Here is a 17,015-nt window from a genome sequence, read left to right as displayed (position 1 = left end):
AACACTGCCATAGACAAAACACTCTTAAATTATCTACAATGCGAAGAACAACAGAGGTATGTATGGGTGTTACGAGATTACTGCTTCTGAACTCTTTGAGGACAAAAGTCTGGTCTATAGAAAATTGCTGTTCTGACCTCCAGGCTGCACATTAGCTGGTTAGAACACTCCTTGCCAATTCCATACCCACCAGCCAACTGCTCAAAGGCTGACCCCAATCCTACCAAAGTCACAGCGAGTGCGTCCTCCGACTTTGTGAACTCAGCTTATATTTAGTGCAGTTATTCCTTGAGCAATCTTTATTTCCTAAAAGCTGGCCCTCTGTCCCCTCTTCAGCTCAGCCAGCACTGACTGCTTGCACAGCATCTCATCACATCAGCCACACGCATGGCGTCAGGAACATTCCCTTCCATTAGCTTTTGCCCGATGCTGCTTTTTTTCTAACAGTATGGGCTTTCATCTTGCTCGGCATCTTGGCAGAGAGACAAAGAGGGAGGCAACAGCCTTTCTCCAGCTACTGGCTAATCATACCAGAGAAGTAACCTGTGCTGAAGGCAGACAAGTACTTCTAGAAGAAGTAAAATTCTAAGAAAATCCAGAAACTTGATGGCTGGGTCAGCAGGGCTGAGTTTTCCAATTAATTTTCTAGCTTCTCAGTGCACATCACTGAAAAGCGAATTAAAGGAAATCCCAGGTCAGCCCATACTACTCTCAGTCCTCCAGGATGGCCAACAGAAGGAATAAGAGTCTGGTGATGGTGGGAAGGCAAAGAAGGAAGCAAAGGCATCTCATCTCATTACAGATTTCTTTCCAGATCAACATAACAATTTAAATTGCAGCCCTTTAACTGCAGCAAAAAAATGTTATGCAGCAAATTACATTTGCAGTGCATGACCTCCTGCTACAGGCTTAGGAACAGCATATCCTCCTGGATGGTAGAGCTCATCTTTAAGCACTTAGACGCTTCAGGCCTTCCTACTACTAACTAAAGTTGTATCATTAAGCCATATCTTTAACATTCACCATTAAAGCTGGTTGTTATACTAGCTCAATTGTTGGCACTTGAGCATGTAAGAAGGCAGATAAGGATTGCAGCTTTATTTATGTAAACTGTTTATCAGGCTGTTTTTCCAGACCACACCTACTACCTCCCCAGCAAAAACAGGTTAATAAATCAGCATTTAGCTCATCTGTCTGACACCTCCCTGAGTGCTTTTTATTACAGGTTTTCAAACTGTCTCTCAAGAATCCTGATTGAGCCCTTTCCTTTCATATGCTAAGATCTAAGAGCTTCCTTGCAAATTACCAGCCACATATTTCTCAGCCACATCTGCTAGAACCCAGCAGCAGCCTTCCTCAGAAGTGCCTCTGAACAGGAACTCAAATTGCTGGCTTCCCTGTGAGAAGATGAATCTGCCTACATTTCTTGAAAGCACGTTAGGCTTTTTCTTTCCAGCACATGAATAAGGCCCCAAATACCAATTCACACTTCCTGCTTCATAGGGCAGACATGGCTATTCTGGCTTGCCCTGGCATCACTTTCTGCAGAGCCTAATGGTCAACCAAGAGGGAAATTCATGGTTTTCCATTTGCCACATTCTGTCAGAATTAACAGAAATCAGTTCGGAAACCTTCAATGCAAACACTTGAACGGGTGTGGGAAGACAAGCTCAACTTTTTGGCAGGAAAATACTGCGTGTGGCCCAAATGATTGGTCCCTTAGACAGCTTACATAAATGTAAGTGGAGTCCAAGTGACTATTCAGAGTCAGCTGGCTAGATGCTAATGGAGTATGTCATGCTGCACTGTCCACACCTCTTCCTCCTTAACACAAAACCTCCAGGCCCCAGACAATAAGAGCCAGCTTTAAGACATTGAGATACTCCTCTCCTAAAGAGAAGCAAGAAGGGCTGGGGACTCCTTTGATGGACCATGGTATTGCTGATCTGGTGATGCCACGCAGTAAAAGCACTGGGAATCTGCTCAGCATTTGGCCAGAATGAAACTCTGGCTGCAAAAAATGCAGCAAATTCCAATTTTCTGCAGTTGGCTACTGGTGTCAGCATCAGTTCACACCTTGTTAAAAACGTCCTCACTGGGATCTTCTGTTCTTAGTATGAAAAATGGGTGAGTTGTATAAAGAAACAAATCAGTCCTGCCAGAATCCATAACTGGATCAAAAGGATACCAGCCCTGAAGATACTCAGTAGCAGATTCAAACAGCTCAGAAGCTATCCAGCAAGCCAGAAATGCTTTTAAGAATATGCATAACTTGAGCTTCTTTGAGCCAAATATTAAAAAATCTACTGATGTTTAAATAAATTGAAAGCACAGAGTTATCTAACAACTATTATGAGCAATCTTCTTTTGGCCTTAGTCCCTTCACAGCCTTTTTACAGAGCATCAGTTTCAATGTGACCCAAGGTATGAGCAGGGACAGCTTTCTGCAGGAACCTCCAACACACAGCAAAGAGGCTTGGAGGACACCTTTGACAAGCAAAACAATGCCCAATCTGCACTGCCTACACACAGCATCCTAGGAGCTCCGATAGCACACCTGAGGAATGGGGGCTTCTGGGAGCTTGATAAAGTCTCTTACACTTTTATCCAAAGATCTTTTATTTCTGATGAATGCAGAGCATGCTCGTGTCTCACCTTCCTTCCCCAACCTCTGGTAAAAGAGCTGATGCAGATAAACCAGATATAAATGAGCTGGCTTGTATCCTGCAGTGGTGTCACAGAGCTCAGTGGCAGTCAGACTCACAAGGATTGCATACCTGCTTTAAGGTTGGTCAGTGCTCTGTGTTGAAACCACTGGCTTAAAATACCCAGGACAAAAGGCACTGGGACGATCACAACAGCATGGGCATCGAGCTAAGTGACCTTGATCACACTGCTGGAGAAACTCCTTACTGTGTTGCTATTTTACACACTGAGAGCTGATTTTTGTCACTCACCATTTAATTAAACAGTAATCTCTACAGGATAAGAGTTTATTGCTTGCGACTTATTTCAGCATCCGTGGCATATAAAAACACCGACACCTCCAAAACAACACCTGCCAGCTAGTCTGCCTCCCCCCACAGTTTCACATATTCAAATCTTCCAGAACTTTAAAAAGCAAACATTTACACAAGGTAAACCCAAGCTGTCAGCTGCCAGCTGGGTCCAGATCAGGAGCAGTAACGTGACTGCTTTTCTGTCACACGAATCAGAGCAGCTGACAGAGAATTCACAGTGGCCCTACACTGATCACAGAAGGATGATCACAGAATAGCTGATCTGCCAAAGTCAGACTGAGGTGCCCAGCTGGAGCAAAGTTACTTCATCAGAGTATTTTTGAACTGCAAACCAAGTTCACAGCAGATCAGCACTTTGTATCGTAGCAAAGCTATAGTTTTAATATGGCACTAGGAGTCTTAAAGTGAGGTTCGCTGTTCTATGAAACCACAGCCACAGCCAAGGATAAGTTAGAAAACAAAAGGCTAACTCAGCTCTAAAAGAAGTTAACTGAAGAGGGGGAAAATAAAACCACAGAAAATCAAAAAGACTAAATATTCATTAGGAGTTTCCTCTTCCAGCTGAATTTCCCAGATACTGCATTTTCACTTCAGTGCCCATGTCTGGGACCTCCAATGGAGCTGCAGTGTTTTGTCCCTAATGTGCACAAACTAGAAAACGTAAGGTCTTATTTGCAGTCTTTGAACCTCTTGTGGAGTTCAAAAGAGATTTGTTTTCTATTTTCTCTATTCTCTAAACCCAAGCGCCTTGGGTTAGGCAGTTATTGCAACATAATTCAATTTTGAAAAGCATCGCATCTGAACAGGAGGTTGGCATGCACCTGTAGTAACACTAGCAACCAGAGGATACAGGGGGAATCTATTTCAACATGTGCCCTAGGAATTAGAACGCATAAAGCTCGCTATATGAAACTGGTTTGGTAGAAAGCAGAATTTGAACTACAGATCTTCCTTTTCTCACCACATGTCCTTCAACCCCATTTCAAGTGCTGTTAATCCTACAATGTGGGTGGAGAAACAATCACAACTTCATTGCATTTGAAAAAACCCTCTTGGTGAACCTGCCATAAGTATTCCTTGCTGAAAAGCAATTAATACCAGCAAGTATCCTGACTCAATTAAAACAGCAGCAGCTGCCCAATGAAGAAAAGGACGTGCAGGCAGGGTTGCTGTGCAGTAGGCTTATGTCAAGCATCAACCACAAAGTGATAGCTGAGGATTTCAGCTCTAAGAGGCAATATCACATTCCCTTCCCCAAAAGCACACACTAATTATGGAACTACAAGGTGGGTTTGGAGAGTATTAGTCTGCAGTGTGCTGTGCTCTCACTCAGTGACCTTGTCCATTACAACACAAGAGTTAAACTCAGGCACTCTAAGATTATGTCTTGCTTTTGCTTTGATTCATTAGTTACACAGACATTAAACTGATTTGCACTCATCTGCTCTGCCTGCAAGGTACACATTCACTGCTTTCACAGAGTTTTCCATGGTCACTTTTTCTAATTGAGTAGGAAAAGTTGGCTCCTGGGACCTAAGATAACCCACCAGAGATGTCTACACAGAAAATAACAATCCAGTACAGACAGTTCTAATCACAGCAAGGAGAGGGCTTCTGTGTGCCACGTCTGCTCTGACGTTGCTGATTAAATGCACTGAGTTAGAGCACTGCCAGGGAAGAATTACTGAATTCACAGCTATTCCACACACACGCCGTGTTTTGTTGCTGCTATTCTAAGGATAGATAAATTTTAAGTCCAGTGTAATCTTCTGATAGTCCATTCTTCTCTGCCTGTTGTAGGGTACACTCTGAGAGTGCCAAGTATGAGGTGCTGTGCAATAGGCTGCTGCTCTCTGAAATTTCTCTCAGCTTAGCCCAAATAAACAGAAACAGGATTTGGTCCTTCACCTCCCTCTCTTTATTGCTCATAAGCCTTGCTTGCAGGAGGGCAGCCATATAGGAACACTGACATTTGCAATAGAAAGCTTCATGCAGTGTTACAATGTCATTTACATATGTATGTACCTGACTGAGACATGAGAACAATAGGGTTTGTCAAGTAAACATGAACAAAGCATGACTCAACATATGCAGCCTGCTAACAACCAACATTTATAGCTTCACAAATGAATCACAACAATCAAATCACAGACAGTGAGCAAAAAAAAAAGGGAGTGCAAAAGTGCTAGGGCACATGAAATAACACTGCTAAATAACAAAAAAACAATCTTACCACAGAGCAAGTCTCTGCTCAATTTCCTTGAGAAAGCCAGTGTGAAATTTGTGCAAAGGTTCGAAGTTGGAGAATATGAGATTTTTCAGAGTCTCGGGCATGCAATCCTCTTTACTCACTGCACTCTGAAACCACTACAAACAGAAAAGAAGTACAATTACCAAGGGGGTGGCATGCAGCAGGTATGACCATCACTGTCTGCACGGAACACCTACAGACCTAACCCAGTAGGGAGCTTTCCAGCTGGCATTAGGACCTAATTCCAGCTACCCCGACACTCCCACCTCCTAAACTGGTGGTCAGGCCCTGCATGGGTGAAAAAGAAATTCCCTTCCTCTTTGCCATCACTGATCAAATCTCAAAAATTCTTTTCAAGCCCAAATTGGATTTGCAAATACTGTAGGTACAAGAGAATTTTCTCAAGAGATTACTTGGGAGTGTTCCAGTAAAACAGCAAAATACACCCTGCATTTTACTTTGCTGAGCTCTGTCTGAAATCCCATTGACAGGAGTTAGGATAGTAAACACTAAAGCTCACGGTGCTGTTCACAGAGAACTGTTCTGCAAAGTGAACCAGTAGCACAGCATGTTGCACTTTCAGGGCAAGATGCTGGGAGCACGAAGCGGGAGGGTCAGGCCCAACGCTGTTAAGACTGCAACAGGCTCCTGCTCAGTTTTCATTTTACTCTGGGAGACACATGGGTGATGTAAAACCAGAGGACTACAGGGCTTGCTGGACTGAAGAATTACAGGCCTACCAAGTCACATGCTTCATGCATGAAACTTGCTCTGTCTTTTCTAATGACACTGGCTGCTCCTTCTCTCCCAGTGGCCTCCTGGGCCAGAGACCTGCATGGCACAGCTGATGGGTCTCATTATTGAGCTAAGATCCTTTCTATGGCTCTATTCAAATTAGCCTGCTACAAGGACGAAGGGCTGGGTGGCAGTTTGACCTAAGGCAGAAACTGGCAGGGAGCTATGAAGAGATAAAACTTGCTGCTTCTGCAGCTGCTGAGTGAAATGAAAGATGAAGCAGCACATCTGTTGTTAAGACTGCAGCAATGATCACTGTCCCACACAGCCTGGCATCTCTGCAAAGCCAGGATCAGTAGGCAGAGAAGCCACAGCTATCCTGCTGGCTCTAACAACCATGCTACTCCAGCTTACATCAGCTGTGTCTAATGTGGTGTCAGATCAACTTCATCTGCCATGTGGTATCCTAGATTAGAAGAGAAACTGGGGAGGTGTCTCTTCCTGGTTCCCCATGGGTAGCAACAGACTCTTCTCTGCAGCATGTCCTCTTCACTGCAACATTTGATGCACCAAGAGCCAATGCACCCTTAATGTACAACCTCACAGACATTCACACACTGGGCAATTAAACATCTGGGAAGTCTGGAACCGACAGAACTACTGAAATACCTTCAGAGGGTTTGGACCCAGCTCCCTCTCACAGATAATTATTGTTAAGGTCATATCTTGCATAAGTTACTCTTGAAAATTAAATAGGACTGTTGTGTGTGCAAAGAAGGCACTTGTCTGAGTGACTTTAATAATCACACACTGATAAGATGCTACAAAACAGTAAGTTATTTAACAGTAAATTCTGCTTAGTGAAAAGTCAGAAACATTCCAATAGGTGCTCTACCATACCTGATGTTAAATGGGAGGCATTTAAGCCAGAAGGAAATATTAGTACGACCCCCTAGAGAGCAACTTCACTTTTAATAGAAAATCATTGTAATTACTAAAAATGCCTGTGGGTTTTCAACCACAAAGCATGAGAGCAAGAAAGAATAACTGAACTGTGTTCCAAGCTCCTCAACCTGAAAGAGTTTCATAGTGTATGTTACTAACCACAGGGCAAACCTTCACTTTCTGCTTTTTGTGTTACTTCCTCCCCAGAGTTGCACTCCTGTGCACTGCAGAGAATACCTACAGTGCAGCACATAAAAGTAGTGTGGAACAGTTATGATGTTTAATGGAGCGGGTGAAATACTACTGCTGACTGCAGCTTCACATGTTCCATCAGTAATGCTAAAGTAAACATACCGATGTGATGACTTCAAGGTCCTTCAGGTACGTTCGTTCTGTGGTTGCTACCTCTTTAGCAATGAAGTAAGCCTTCTCAGTCGGGAATCTCTGCAAATTGCAAACACATTAGGTTTTCATCTGCTTTTATGGAGCTGCTTTCTGTAGAAAAAAAACTGCAGACAACAATCACCAAGAGAGTTACAAACTAGTGACCCTTGCTTGTGGTTGCTGTGACTCATGCTTGACTTTTCATAAGCCCTGAAGCCCTGGAAACAATTCTGCATGCCAACACAAGAGAGCAAACATCTATGGATTCTTCAGAGATTTCTTTCTCCCACGAGGTTTTCAAAGCTGATGTTCTTTTTGGCTTGTTGCACACCTGTAGGGCAGGACATGCTCTGGAGTTCCCAAAAAAATCCTCTGCAGGTTAGACAACCACTTGAACCACATCTGACAAATGCTGCAAAAAAGTACTGCTTGATTATTACAGGTTTCACTGTCAGAGTAAGAATCTACAGCAAAATACTCAATAAAAAAATCAAATCCAGATGATTTTCTCAGTGCAGCTGGACAACTTAGCAGTGGGAGAGAGGAAGGATATTCTATAAATTTCAAATTTCAGAAACAAAACAACCCAACTCTAATTTTTCTGTGTTATCCAAAGACGCAAAAGTGGTTTTGCCTTCTCAGTTCTTGCTCTGTACTGCTCACGAAGCTAAAAGGAAGATCCATAAATCTTTTGCTCTGTGCTTCCTCCCTGAAAATCAGCACCTGAAAGGGATGTGAGGCAAGACCATGCGGGCATCTCCCAGTCAGAGTATAATGCCATGGGAACCATCATCAGCTGGTATAAACTAGAACAGCCTGCTGCTGTACCTTGGGCTGGCAGGGAGAACTGTGAGTCTATTAATAGATTCTTGGCTTTTATTCTCAGATTTCTGTCATGTCTTCCATACACATGCCGCCACTTTCACTAAACCAGCTGAGTTCCTACCTTTTTCCTCCTGAGACGCTTCCAGCTCAGGAAAAAAAAAAGCAGGCAACAGATGCACAAGCATAGCATGCCTCTTTCTGCAGCATAGGAGGGATGAGCTGGCAGACACTGAGAATACCCTGGCTCAGACAGAATCACTTCTGTCACTGAAGACAGTTTTGGATGTGATGCTCCCTTATGGTTTTGCTGCAGTGATGGGGCTGAGCCAAACACTTCCAGCTGAGCACTGCATGCTGGAGTTCAAAGAGAGTATTTTCCACTCCCAAATGGTCCCAGTGTTGCTCCCTGAAGGGATACACTGGGTTGTATGCTTCCACACAGGCTCTACACTGCGCCATTTCTGTCTGTTACCTGGAAATTCTGCCTCCAATACCACACTGGATCTAACTGTTTTGTTACATCAAACTACTAAACTCCTCTCCCTAAAAACAAGCCAGATTTATAAGGGACCCTATCAAAAAAACCTCAGAATGAACAGTCACCCAAAGGATTGGCCCAGATCTATCCCACCTTATGGGCACGAAGTGTTTCTTCTTTCTGCTGCTTAAAGAGAAGCTAACTCCCTAACTCCCGCGCCTCTGTTCAGGAGGATGAATCCAGGCCTCTGAACTCTCAGTTGCAGCTCCTCTGTGGTTCCCAGTCTAAACTGGATGCTCAGCCTCAAAAGCACAGGGAGCTCCTGGATATATCACGACTGAGGGCAGCAGACACCAAGTGGCCCAACTCAAATTAATTATGTGGATCTATGATGAGAAAGCTGCAAGGGGCGTAGGTATTAGCAGCTTTGACAACAGCAGACAGAGAAGAGGGCCAAAGCCCAATGCCTTTGCCTTACCTTTTTTTTGACCTCTTCCTCTTCCTCAGTCCTGATGCATGATGGGTCATTCAGCAAAGGGCTTATCAAGGGAGATGACTGCTTGGCATCAGGGCTCAAGTTTGGAGATAATGACATGTTTGCCACCGATGGTCCTCCTTGGGAATTGATGGAAAGCTCTGACAGATGAGGGCTGCCAGTCAGAGAACCTGCTAAAAAAATGGTACAACAGAAACCAGTTAGGCCACGCTCACTCTATAAAGTACAAAAAAATTACTACCTTAAGTTGCAGCACGTGCAATTACGCTACAATACACAGCCACCAGGGTCCTCAAACTTGTCCAAATGGACCTGAAGTCAGAGAAGCTGAATCCACTTGCATTAACCAAGGGTCTAGTGTTCCCTTATATGAATAAACTGGCTTAAATTAGTGTCTGTGTAAGGAAGGGACCAGGGCATACATGACTGAGCTGCAAGGTTTACAGCGACACATCACATTAATACCAAGTTCTTCACCGCTGTCACCTATTCTATTAGAGAGAATAAATAAAACAATAAGGAAATCACCCCAGGAGCGCCATTCTTCCTAGCAAACTAAAAAGACTCAAATCAGTACTCCATAGGGAGCTACAGGATACAAGTTTATCTAGTGGAAGTCTAGAGAAAAAGAAACAAAGACTTTCTACAATAGTATTTCTGCTAAGTAACACCACGTATATCTAACACGAAAGGAGAAAACTACTACTTCCCCAATTGCTACACACAAGTATGTACATTATACCTTGTAGCTCTTTCCATGCTCCTCTGATTGTTTGGGATGGAAATGCTAGCATTATATTTACATAAGAAAAGCAATATTTTTAATGCACACAGCATGACAACTTTTGATTAGCACACGTATAAAATCTCATTTAATTCTGGATTTAAAATAGTAAAGAATTAGACAGTTAATTACACTTTCATGGATTTATATATGCTACATTAAGTATTAATGAAATGAGCATTTTGTCTTTTGGGAAGCAGTTGGACTGCCCACTGCACAAAGGAGTTTGCCAAAAATGCCCACTGTTCTCCCAGTCATCCCCTCCTCCAAACCTCTGAAAATCTAAACCTGTTTTAGAAGATGGATCTTTCATGTGGAGGAACACTTACAGTCTGAACAGTTTTGGCATCATACCTTAAATTCCAACCAAAAAAAAAAACCAATCTGTGACAAGCTCTTGATTACCACAGCTAACAGACTGTCTAGGATTAACGGTAAAATATACATTGCTATTTACACTTAAGGGCAAATACATTACACTGTCTTGGGATGGGTTTTTACCCCCTCTAAGATTATGATAGGTAAATGTTTCTGCTAGTACAACACAGGTGAGACACTCCAGTAAACAGAGGCACCAATAAATATAATTAGGCCAGTAGTAAAACCTATTTATTTTCTGAAAGAACTTAGATTTATTGCTAGAACATGAATGTTTTCCAGTTCCAAAGCAGTTCATGTTTATATATCATTCCTTTGAAAAGAGAAAGAAAAACACAATACAGTCATCAGTTTACGTAATCATGACAGTTATGTAGCCTATTATAAATCAAAGTCAAAGCAGTTATTTGTTTGATATGAAATAAAGTTCTGTATTATTACAGCTAGCAAGAAAGATTTTATCAACAGTTTCACACTAAATCAGTGTTCAGTGAAATCTGAGAAAATGCCACAGCTTGTTACACAAATGTCAATTTTATTGACTCTAGCACACAACTGTATACAGTGTTTTCAAAAGAAATGGAATTCATGAATGAGAAAGAATGAAACAGATTAATAGCAAGGTTGTAAGGTTAAGAGTGCTACACTCTACATTACAAAAGACATAAGAAAAGTGATATCACCTCAAACATGGAAACAAGGAAATTCTGGCACTATGCCTGTCATATGACAGCATAATAAATGATTTGCACCTCTGTGAGAAGTTCACAGGCATTATATTCTAGAAGTTAAATAGCACCTATCTGTGATAGACAGATATAGATAAATCAACATATCTATCTACCGATTTGTAATTCTACATCTAACGTCAGGTGTACTGCAATTTTTATCAGTACAAGTAGAGAATTGAAAACTATAACATATCAGACATACAATGAATTAAAAAGACTTCCTAATCCACACTTGGAAGACACAACTTCAGAAAAGTATTATAAAAATATCAAGAAAAACTGCACCTGGTGGCTCACAGTATCGCGTGTAACCTCACTGATTACAGACTTGCACACCAATACATCACTGCCACTCGAAGAGCTATTTTGCAGCAAGGTAAAATGCTACATTCTCTTCTTTTTTTTGGTATGAAAGTGGATGCAAGCCAAGTTCAAAACCAGCACCTACAAGCAAGAAACTAGACCCCATTAGCCAATATGCCAAACAACTGAAAACTAAAGCTAGGTGTAAGAAGGTGACTATGTTGACAAAGGGCCTCAAAATGTTGTTATTTTAGCACATTCTGGGGCATAATTACAACCAACGTGGCCATAAAGATGAACACATCACATGACGTTCTGGTGAAAAGTGGGAAAACAACTTGCTGTGCTGTGAGAATTTCAATAAATCACAAAGAAATGAAAACTGAAGGTCTTCTCCCCACCATCACCAATCAGGACATGTGTCATGCTGATGGGTCAAGGCAGTGCTGCATAGTGATTTTCTCTTCTCTATGGAGACGAGGAACAAATAATCGACATTAACCAAATGGTCTTTTCCTCCTTGTTTCATCTGACCTCCTGCCACAGAAGAGTATATCCAGTATATCCATACATGCTCTACTCAGCAACTACATTCTGCAGAATACAAACAGAAGCAAAGGGAAGACCAATCTTACTTACAAGGTACTGAAATTCCTCCCATTTTACCCACAAGAGTTCCTTGATTGACAGCAAATTATTAGCATGTCAGTTGTCAGATAAGAAATGGGACCACTCAGCACCTTAGAGGCCTGAAAGGTCTGCAGCTGGTAACATGGAATCCTCTTTGCTCTTACTTCAAGTCATTTTTATTTAGATTGAGCCTTCAACTTGGGGCCATCTGTTAAATATAATGGAGCTAGCTCTATATACACACAAACCAAAAGACAGATACAAAAGGATGTTTATCTCCAGATGGCTTGAGAACATACTAAAAGGATATCCTTGGTGAAGTTGACAGGAATTAAACAAGTGCTTAAATACTTTGCCTGGATTTAAGAACTTTGTTTTAAGACCCAGGAGGAGAGGCGCAGCCTGGCTGGCTGCAATTCATCCTACCAGCAGTATTTGCTTTGCCTAAGCTCCCATCATGCATAGATATTAAGCCAAAGGTACTGGTGTTCAGTTTGGCACCCAAGGAGACTTGGGCTAGCTGAGCTATGCTGCTTTAAAATATATCCAGTACCAGGGGAAAAAAATGTTCATTATCACTGCTTTTCAGCTGATGAAGAAAGTCCCTCTCACACGTCAATTCAAACAGTAGGTGTGCTGAACTGTGTGCTGCCTCTATGCTGGCAACACAGACAACATAAATTGACCGAAAATCTCAAGTTAGAGGCTTTAGCTTAACAAGGGAAGGCTCATCTCTTTCTGAGGAAGATGGAGCCCAATATATCCTTCTTCCTTTATTCCCCTTTTCCTGAAAGTGATGAGTAACCCAATTTCTGCCATTTAGCATTCTGCATCTACTTCAAATGGAATAATTCCCATCTCTACAAACTCTGCTTCAGCAGCAACGAAAATTACAGAATTGTGAAGATGTTTTTGTTTGTGTTCTCTGTGCAGCACCACCAAGTGAAAAGTATTCAATTATGGAAGTATCAGCCATAACTGAAAATGACTGAAATTCTGCTGGAAAGTTTTCTGTACAGTTACAGCCCCATTCAAATTCAATTGTAAGGGTTATACACTTCTCAAGGTTTATCGGGTCATTAGAAATGTAGATGTGTTAAGAGTTAGAATAGTGCCTTTCTCAATACCTGGCATGTTGCTGGATACCTGTTAGTCTTATTCCATAGCTACTTAAATTGGGAGATGTGACAACCAAATCCTAACTACTCAGCTTTAAGGGCAGATGAGTTTCTTCTACACTTCAATCTGGTAAATGAAACCTAAGCTAGTGCCCCTCTGCCCTTGCATTACTGAATGTATTACTTACAGAAGCTCCTCAGTAAGAAAGCATCTGACAAATCTGCTGCTACTTTAGTCACAGATGAGGCTAGCTTAACTTTCCGTTGTCACAGTGGTTGCTTACCTCTAGCTTCTACCTTAAAGTCTGGTCAGAGAAAGACACGTAATTCAAAATGACATGGGGGGCAGAGAGCGCCAGAAGAATGGGCAAGAGTTTTCCCATGTGTTTTGTTTTGCTGATGACTGGAGTACCTTAGATTGGAGAAGAGTTTAAGAAGCGTGTCCACTGTTCTCTCCCCAGCTCCCTGGGGGACCAGTACTTCAGTCTGTCCTTCTCTTCTCCGTTAAACAAAATAAGCAGGAGTGCTGGATACAGTTTGTTAGAATTAAAGATTTTGAAAAGTAGTTACACATCCATCAGAAATCCACGTAAACATCCCTTAATGCAGTACTACAAAAACTGAGCAGGAATGGAAAGAAAAAGATATCTCAGGAAGAGATGCGATGTCACACAAAACCAATAACCCTGCCTGGCATAAAGAGAACATGGCAAGGTGAAGGGTTTGCTGACTTCACACCTTCAAAACTGCCATGTGCCCATAGCAGGAGTGGCAGTGAGAGGTTTGGGAGAATTATGTGCCTCCTCAATGAACCAATTTCCTCAGACACAGGACAAAGCATCAGCCAGCAAATGGACAGAACAATTAAATCAGGGATAGTTTTACAGCAAAATACCAGTCAGAATGAGTAAAAGCCTTCAATACAGGTAAAACTTTAAAAAAAAAAAAGAAAAAAGAAAATTAATTCCATGCATACACAGTTAAATGGCTTGACATGCTTATATTCTCATTAAGCTTGGTGTTGTTTTAGTAGCCAGCAACCTCCCCAGCTGGTAAAGGTCCATGCTTTACTGGTGTACTGCAGTATTAGACAGTGGTGAGTGTGAAATCAGACAGTAGCTGCTGGAGGCCTACATCAGGGTATGCTCAGATCTTAAGAACAAGGAGTGAATGCTGCAGCCTGGGAAGAACTGTGTCAGTGGCACCAGTCCTTTGTCTGGCCTTGATTCTCCCAGACAGAAATAAGAGTGAAGAATAGAAGGATCCCCTGCTGTACGCAGGGTTACGGTTAGTTTGTTTGTCTGTAAATTAACACGACCTGGAGCTCCAATCAAACTGAAAATATCATGATACATTCAGCCCCCATGTAAGCTTAAGCCACAGATACTGTCCATTTCAACAAGGCATCTCCCCATGACTTGCAGTGATCCTGCTTACAAGCTATGGCAGATGAAGTTAACCATCACTAGGTGCAGCCTTCATTAAGAAATGAAAGGCAGTACAATCGTGCTCAATGGAGCTGTAATGCCCTGGAAAACAGACGTTCTTCCCCCCCCACCTCTGCTCTTCTGCATCTCAACATGAAACTCACAGCCTGGGGGTGGAGGGGTTGTTTTCTCCAGTTCTGAGATGAGGAGTGCTCTATGAGACAAGATCACTGTAATAAGAGGAATTAGGTACTCCCAGTACAAATAGGTATTTCAGCAGTAAAAGGACATTGAGACAGTGCTCCAAACAATGCAAGGAACAGAAGATACACCATGCTTTGAGGATAAAGACAGAACATTGAAAAGGCTTTTTCTCTCAGAGAGGTACATGCTGACAAAACAGTGCATACAATGAAACAAAAAATGTTTCTCTTTAAACGGTATTAAACAAATGACAAAAATGAGAATGAAGTCCCCAGCATTTTCAATTTTAAAAATTAATTTTGACAATTGAGACTTACTTTTTTAAAAAAAGCTATGCATGTGCACACAGAAATCAGGAAAGGGCCAAATAGGTGAAACACAGCCAAGCTTACGAACTTTTGTTAGTGGATTCAGGTGAGTTTCTTAGCAGGAAAGGGGAATAATAAAGAATTTAGCTAATCAAAGGTTTGAAGTGCCTCACAGAAAAGCAACAGGCATGAGCACTAACACTCACTGAACTAAACACAGACCTACCTCTGATCTTGCTGTAAAAATCAAAGGCAAACCGTTTTCTTCTCAAGACAAGATTTGCAGTGTCTTAAAGAAAGCATCTAATCTAATTTTAACGAGCTGAAAAGCTCTCGAATTAGAAAACATTCATTTTCCTCCAGTTTTCTTTGTTCAGCCACTGACAGCTATATCATTACTGGACTTAAGAGTTAATTTCTATGAGTAAAGCTTTTAGATTTTTATGGTTCTCAGGGGCCAAAACTTTACCAAGAAATCATAACTTAAATTATACCTTAAAACGAATAATTCTAGAGCAAACTAAGTATTTACTTTCATGTCATGCAAATTTAAGATCTTTACTTCCTTCATTGTTATAATATCATTATTTACACTCACGCTTGTGGAAAACATGCCTGTGAATACACAGCTCAGCCAGGCACACAAGCTTCCCGAATTTCATAGCATTTAAAAGAAAGTGCTCACTGCTTTTTATAACAAACAACAGAAAACAAGCATCTTGCTTACTCTATGTGCTCTGTATGCGTGTATACTCTATGAGTATATGTGTATGTCTATAACCACAGAAGCAGAACAGAATACAAAATACTCTAAAGAACTGCAGCATGCCATCCAATCTAGGCTTTTTATTCACACTGAGCCTTTGATTTTTAAGCAAAGTTCTTTTAAGTATTTTTAAATATCAGTGGCAGCTCAGCAGCCCAGCTGTAGGGAATGACACAGAAGACAGTTTTGTTCAGGATCTGCACGCAGCACATGAGCTGCTTCCCTTAGAAGTAATAACATATGTGTCCTTGTCTAGGCATAATTCAGCAAGCAGAGAAATTACTGAAATGGAGTAAGAAAGATTCTGCTCACTTTTATTTCTTGGAACTTGTATTCCTTTTTTTTCTAGAACCTAACAGCACCAGCAGAAATCTTCCCTGATGTAGCTTGACTGAAGCCCGCCAGGTGCCATCCCCATTTACGAGAAGTTACACATCAGCCTAACCTTTGGGACCCCCTGATGGGAACATTCTGCATCAGGCACTATCAATCAGAAGAGCTCAAACCAAACCATCATCATCAAGTAGGAGACAGCCACAATCTGCTGGGCTTCTGACAAAAGGAGTGTTCTCCTAACCACTTGTCTTTGACAGCAGCTAACAAAGAAAGGTGTGTATATACTGTTCCAAGAAATTCAGTTTTCTTTCATATACATAGGGTCTTTCTTATTTGGCATGGAGAAAAGGACTGTATATCGAGAGCAAAGAAATATGCTAAAATACACAGAAGCGCCTGAAGAAACTACATCACTCCGAGAGATACACATTATTGAAAGACTGAAAAGAACTTTGGCTTCCCTCACTCTACACATGCCTGAACACAGATCCTCCTTTCCTCGTGCTCACTGCCCTTTCCAGCTGGATCTCTGGCATCCACGTTTACCCCACAAAGGTAAGTAACACCCAACTGCAACTGCTTCACATGCATGTGGAAGTTGAGAAAAACTTGCATCATTAGTTTAGTCATTACAAGTTAAATTGGTGCAATTAAAATATCATTCTAAAGTCACCTCTGACAGCAGCCTAGTGCCTCATTATGACAAATGAGACCAGTTAAACAAACATGGTGTGTGACATGATTTAGGGCCAGACATCTTTCTTGTGCTGAAGAATCGCTCCAGAAATAGCCATGCTTCAAGATAATTGCATATAAATCATATTGAGGAGATCTGAATCACTGGTTTTCAATATTCAAAATCAGTTTCATCAGTTGAACTGACACAATTCCTGCTC

At 41.6% G+C, this 17,015-nt stretch overlaps 1 protein-coding gene across 5 annotated transcripts in view; it reads right to left on the bottom strand.

Annotated features, from left to right (window-relative positions):
- The window catches only part of FARP1 (FERM, ARH/RhoGEF and pleckstrin domain protein 1), a gene marked incomplete at both ends in the record, with an annotated part of 162,282 nt that overhangs the window by 17,781 nt on the left and 127,486 nt on the right, over positions 1 to 17,015 (bottom strand). For 3 of the 5 annotated variants that reach the window (XM_079537932.1, XM_079537934.1, XM_079537936.1), the window contains 3 exons: positions 5,254 to 5,387; positions 7,306 to 7,395; positions 9,117 to 9,304. In XM_079537932.1, the coding sequence (XP_079394058.1) occupies positions 5,254 to 5,387; positions 7,306 to 7,395; positions 9,117 to 9,304 (412 nt within the window). Of the gene's footprint in view, positions 1 to 5,253; positions 5,388 to 7,305; positions 7,396 to 9,116; positions 9,308 to 17,015 lie in introns of all 5 variants that reach the window. The other 2 variants (XM_079537933.1, XM_079537935.1) reach the window with 1 other exon arrangement.

Source organism: Tetrao urogallus (genome assembly GCF_951394365.1).
Source record: "Tetrao urogallus genome assembly, chromosome: 1".
Classification (NCBI taxonomy): domain Eukaryota; kingdom Metazoa; phylum Chordata; class Aves; order Galliformes; family Phasianidae; genus Tetrao; species Tetrao urogallus.
The sequence above is the reverse complement of the archived record's forward strand: the minus strand, read 5'-3'. Positions and strand labels throughout refer to the sequence as shown.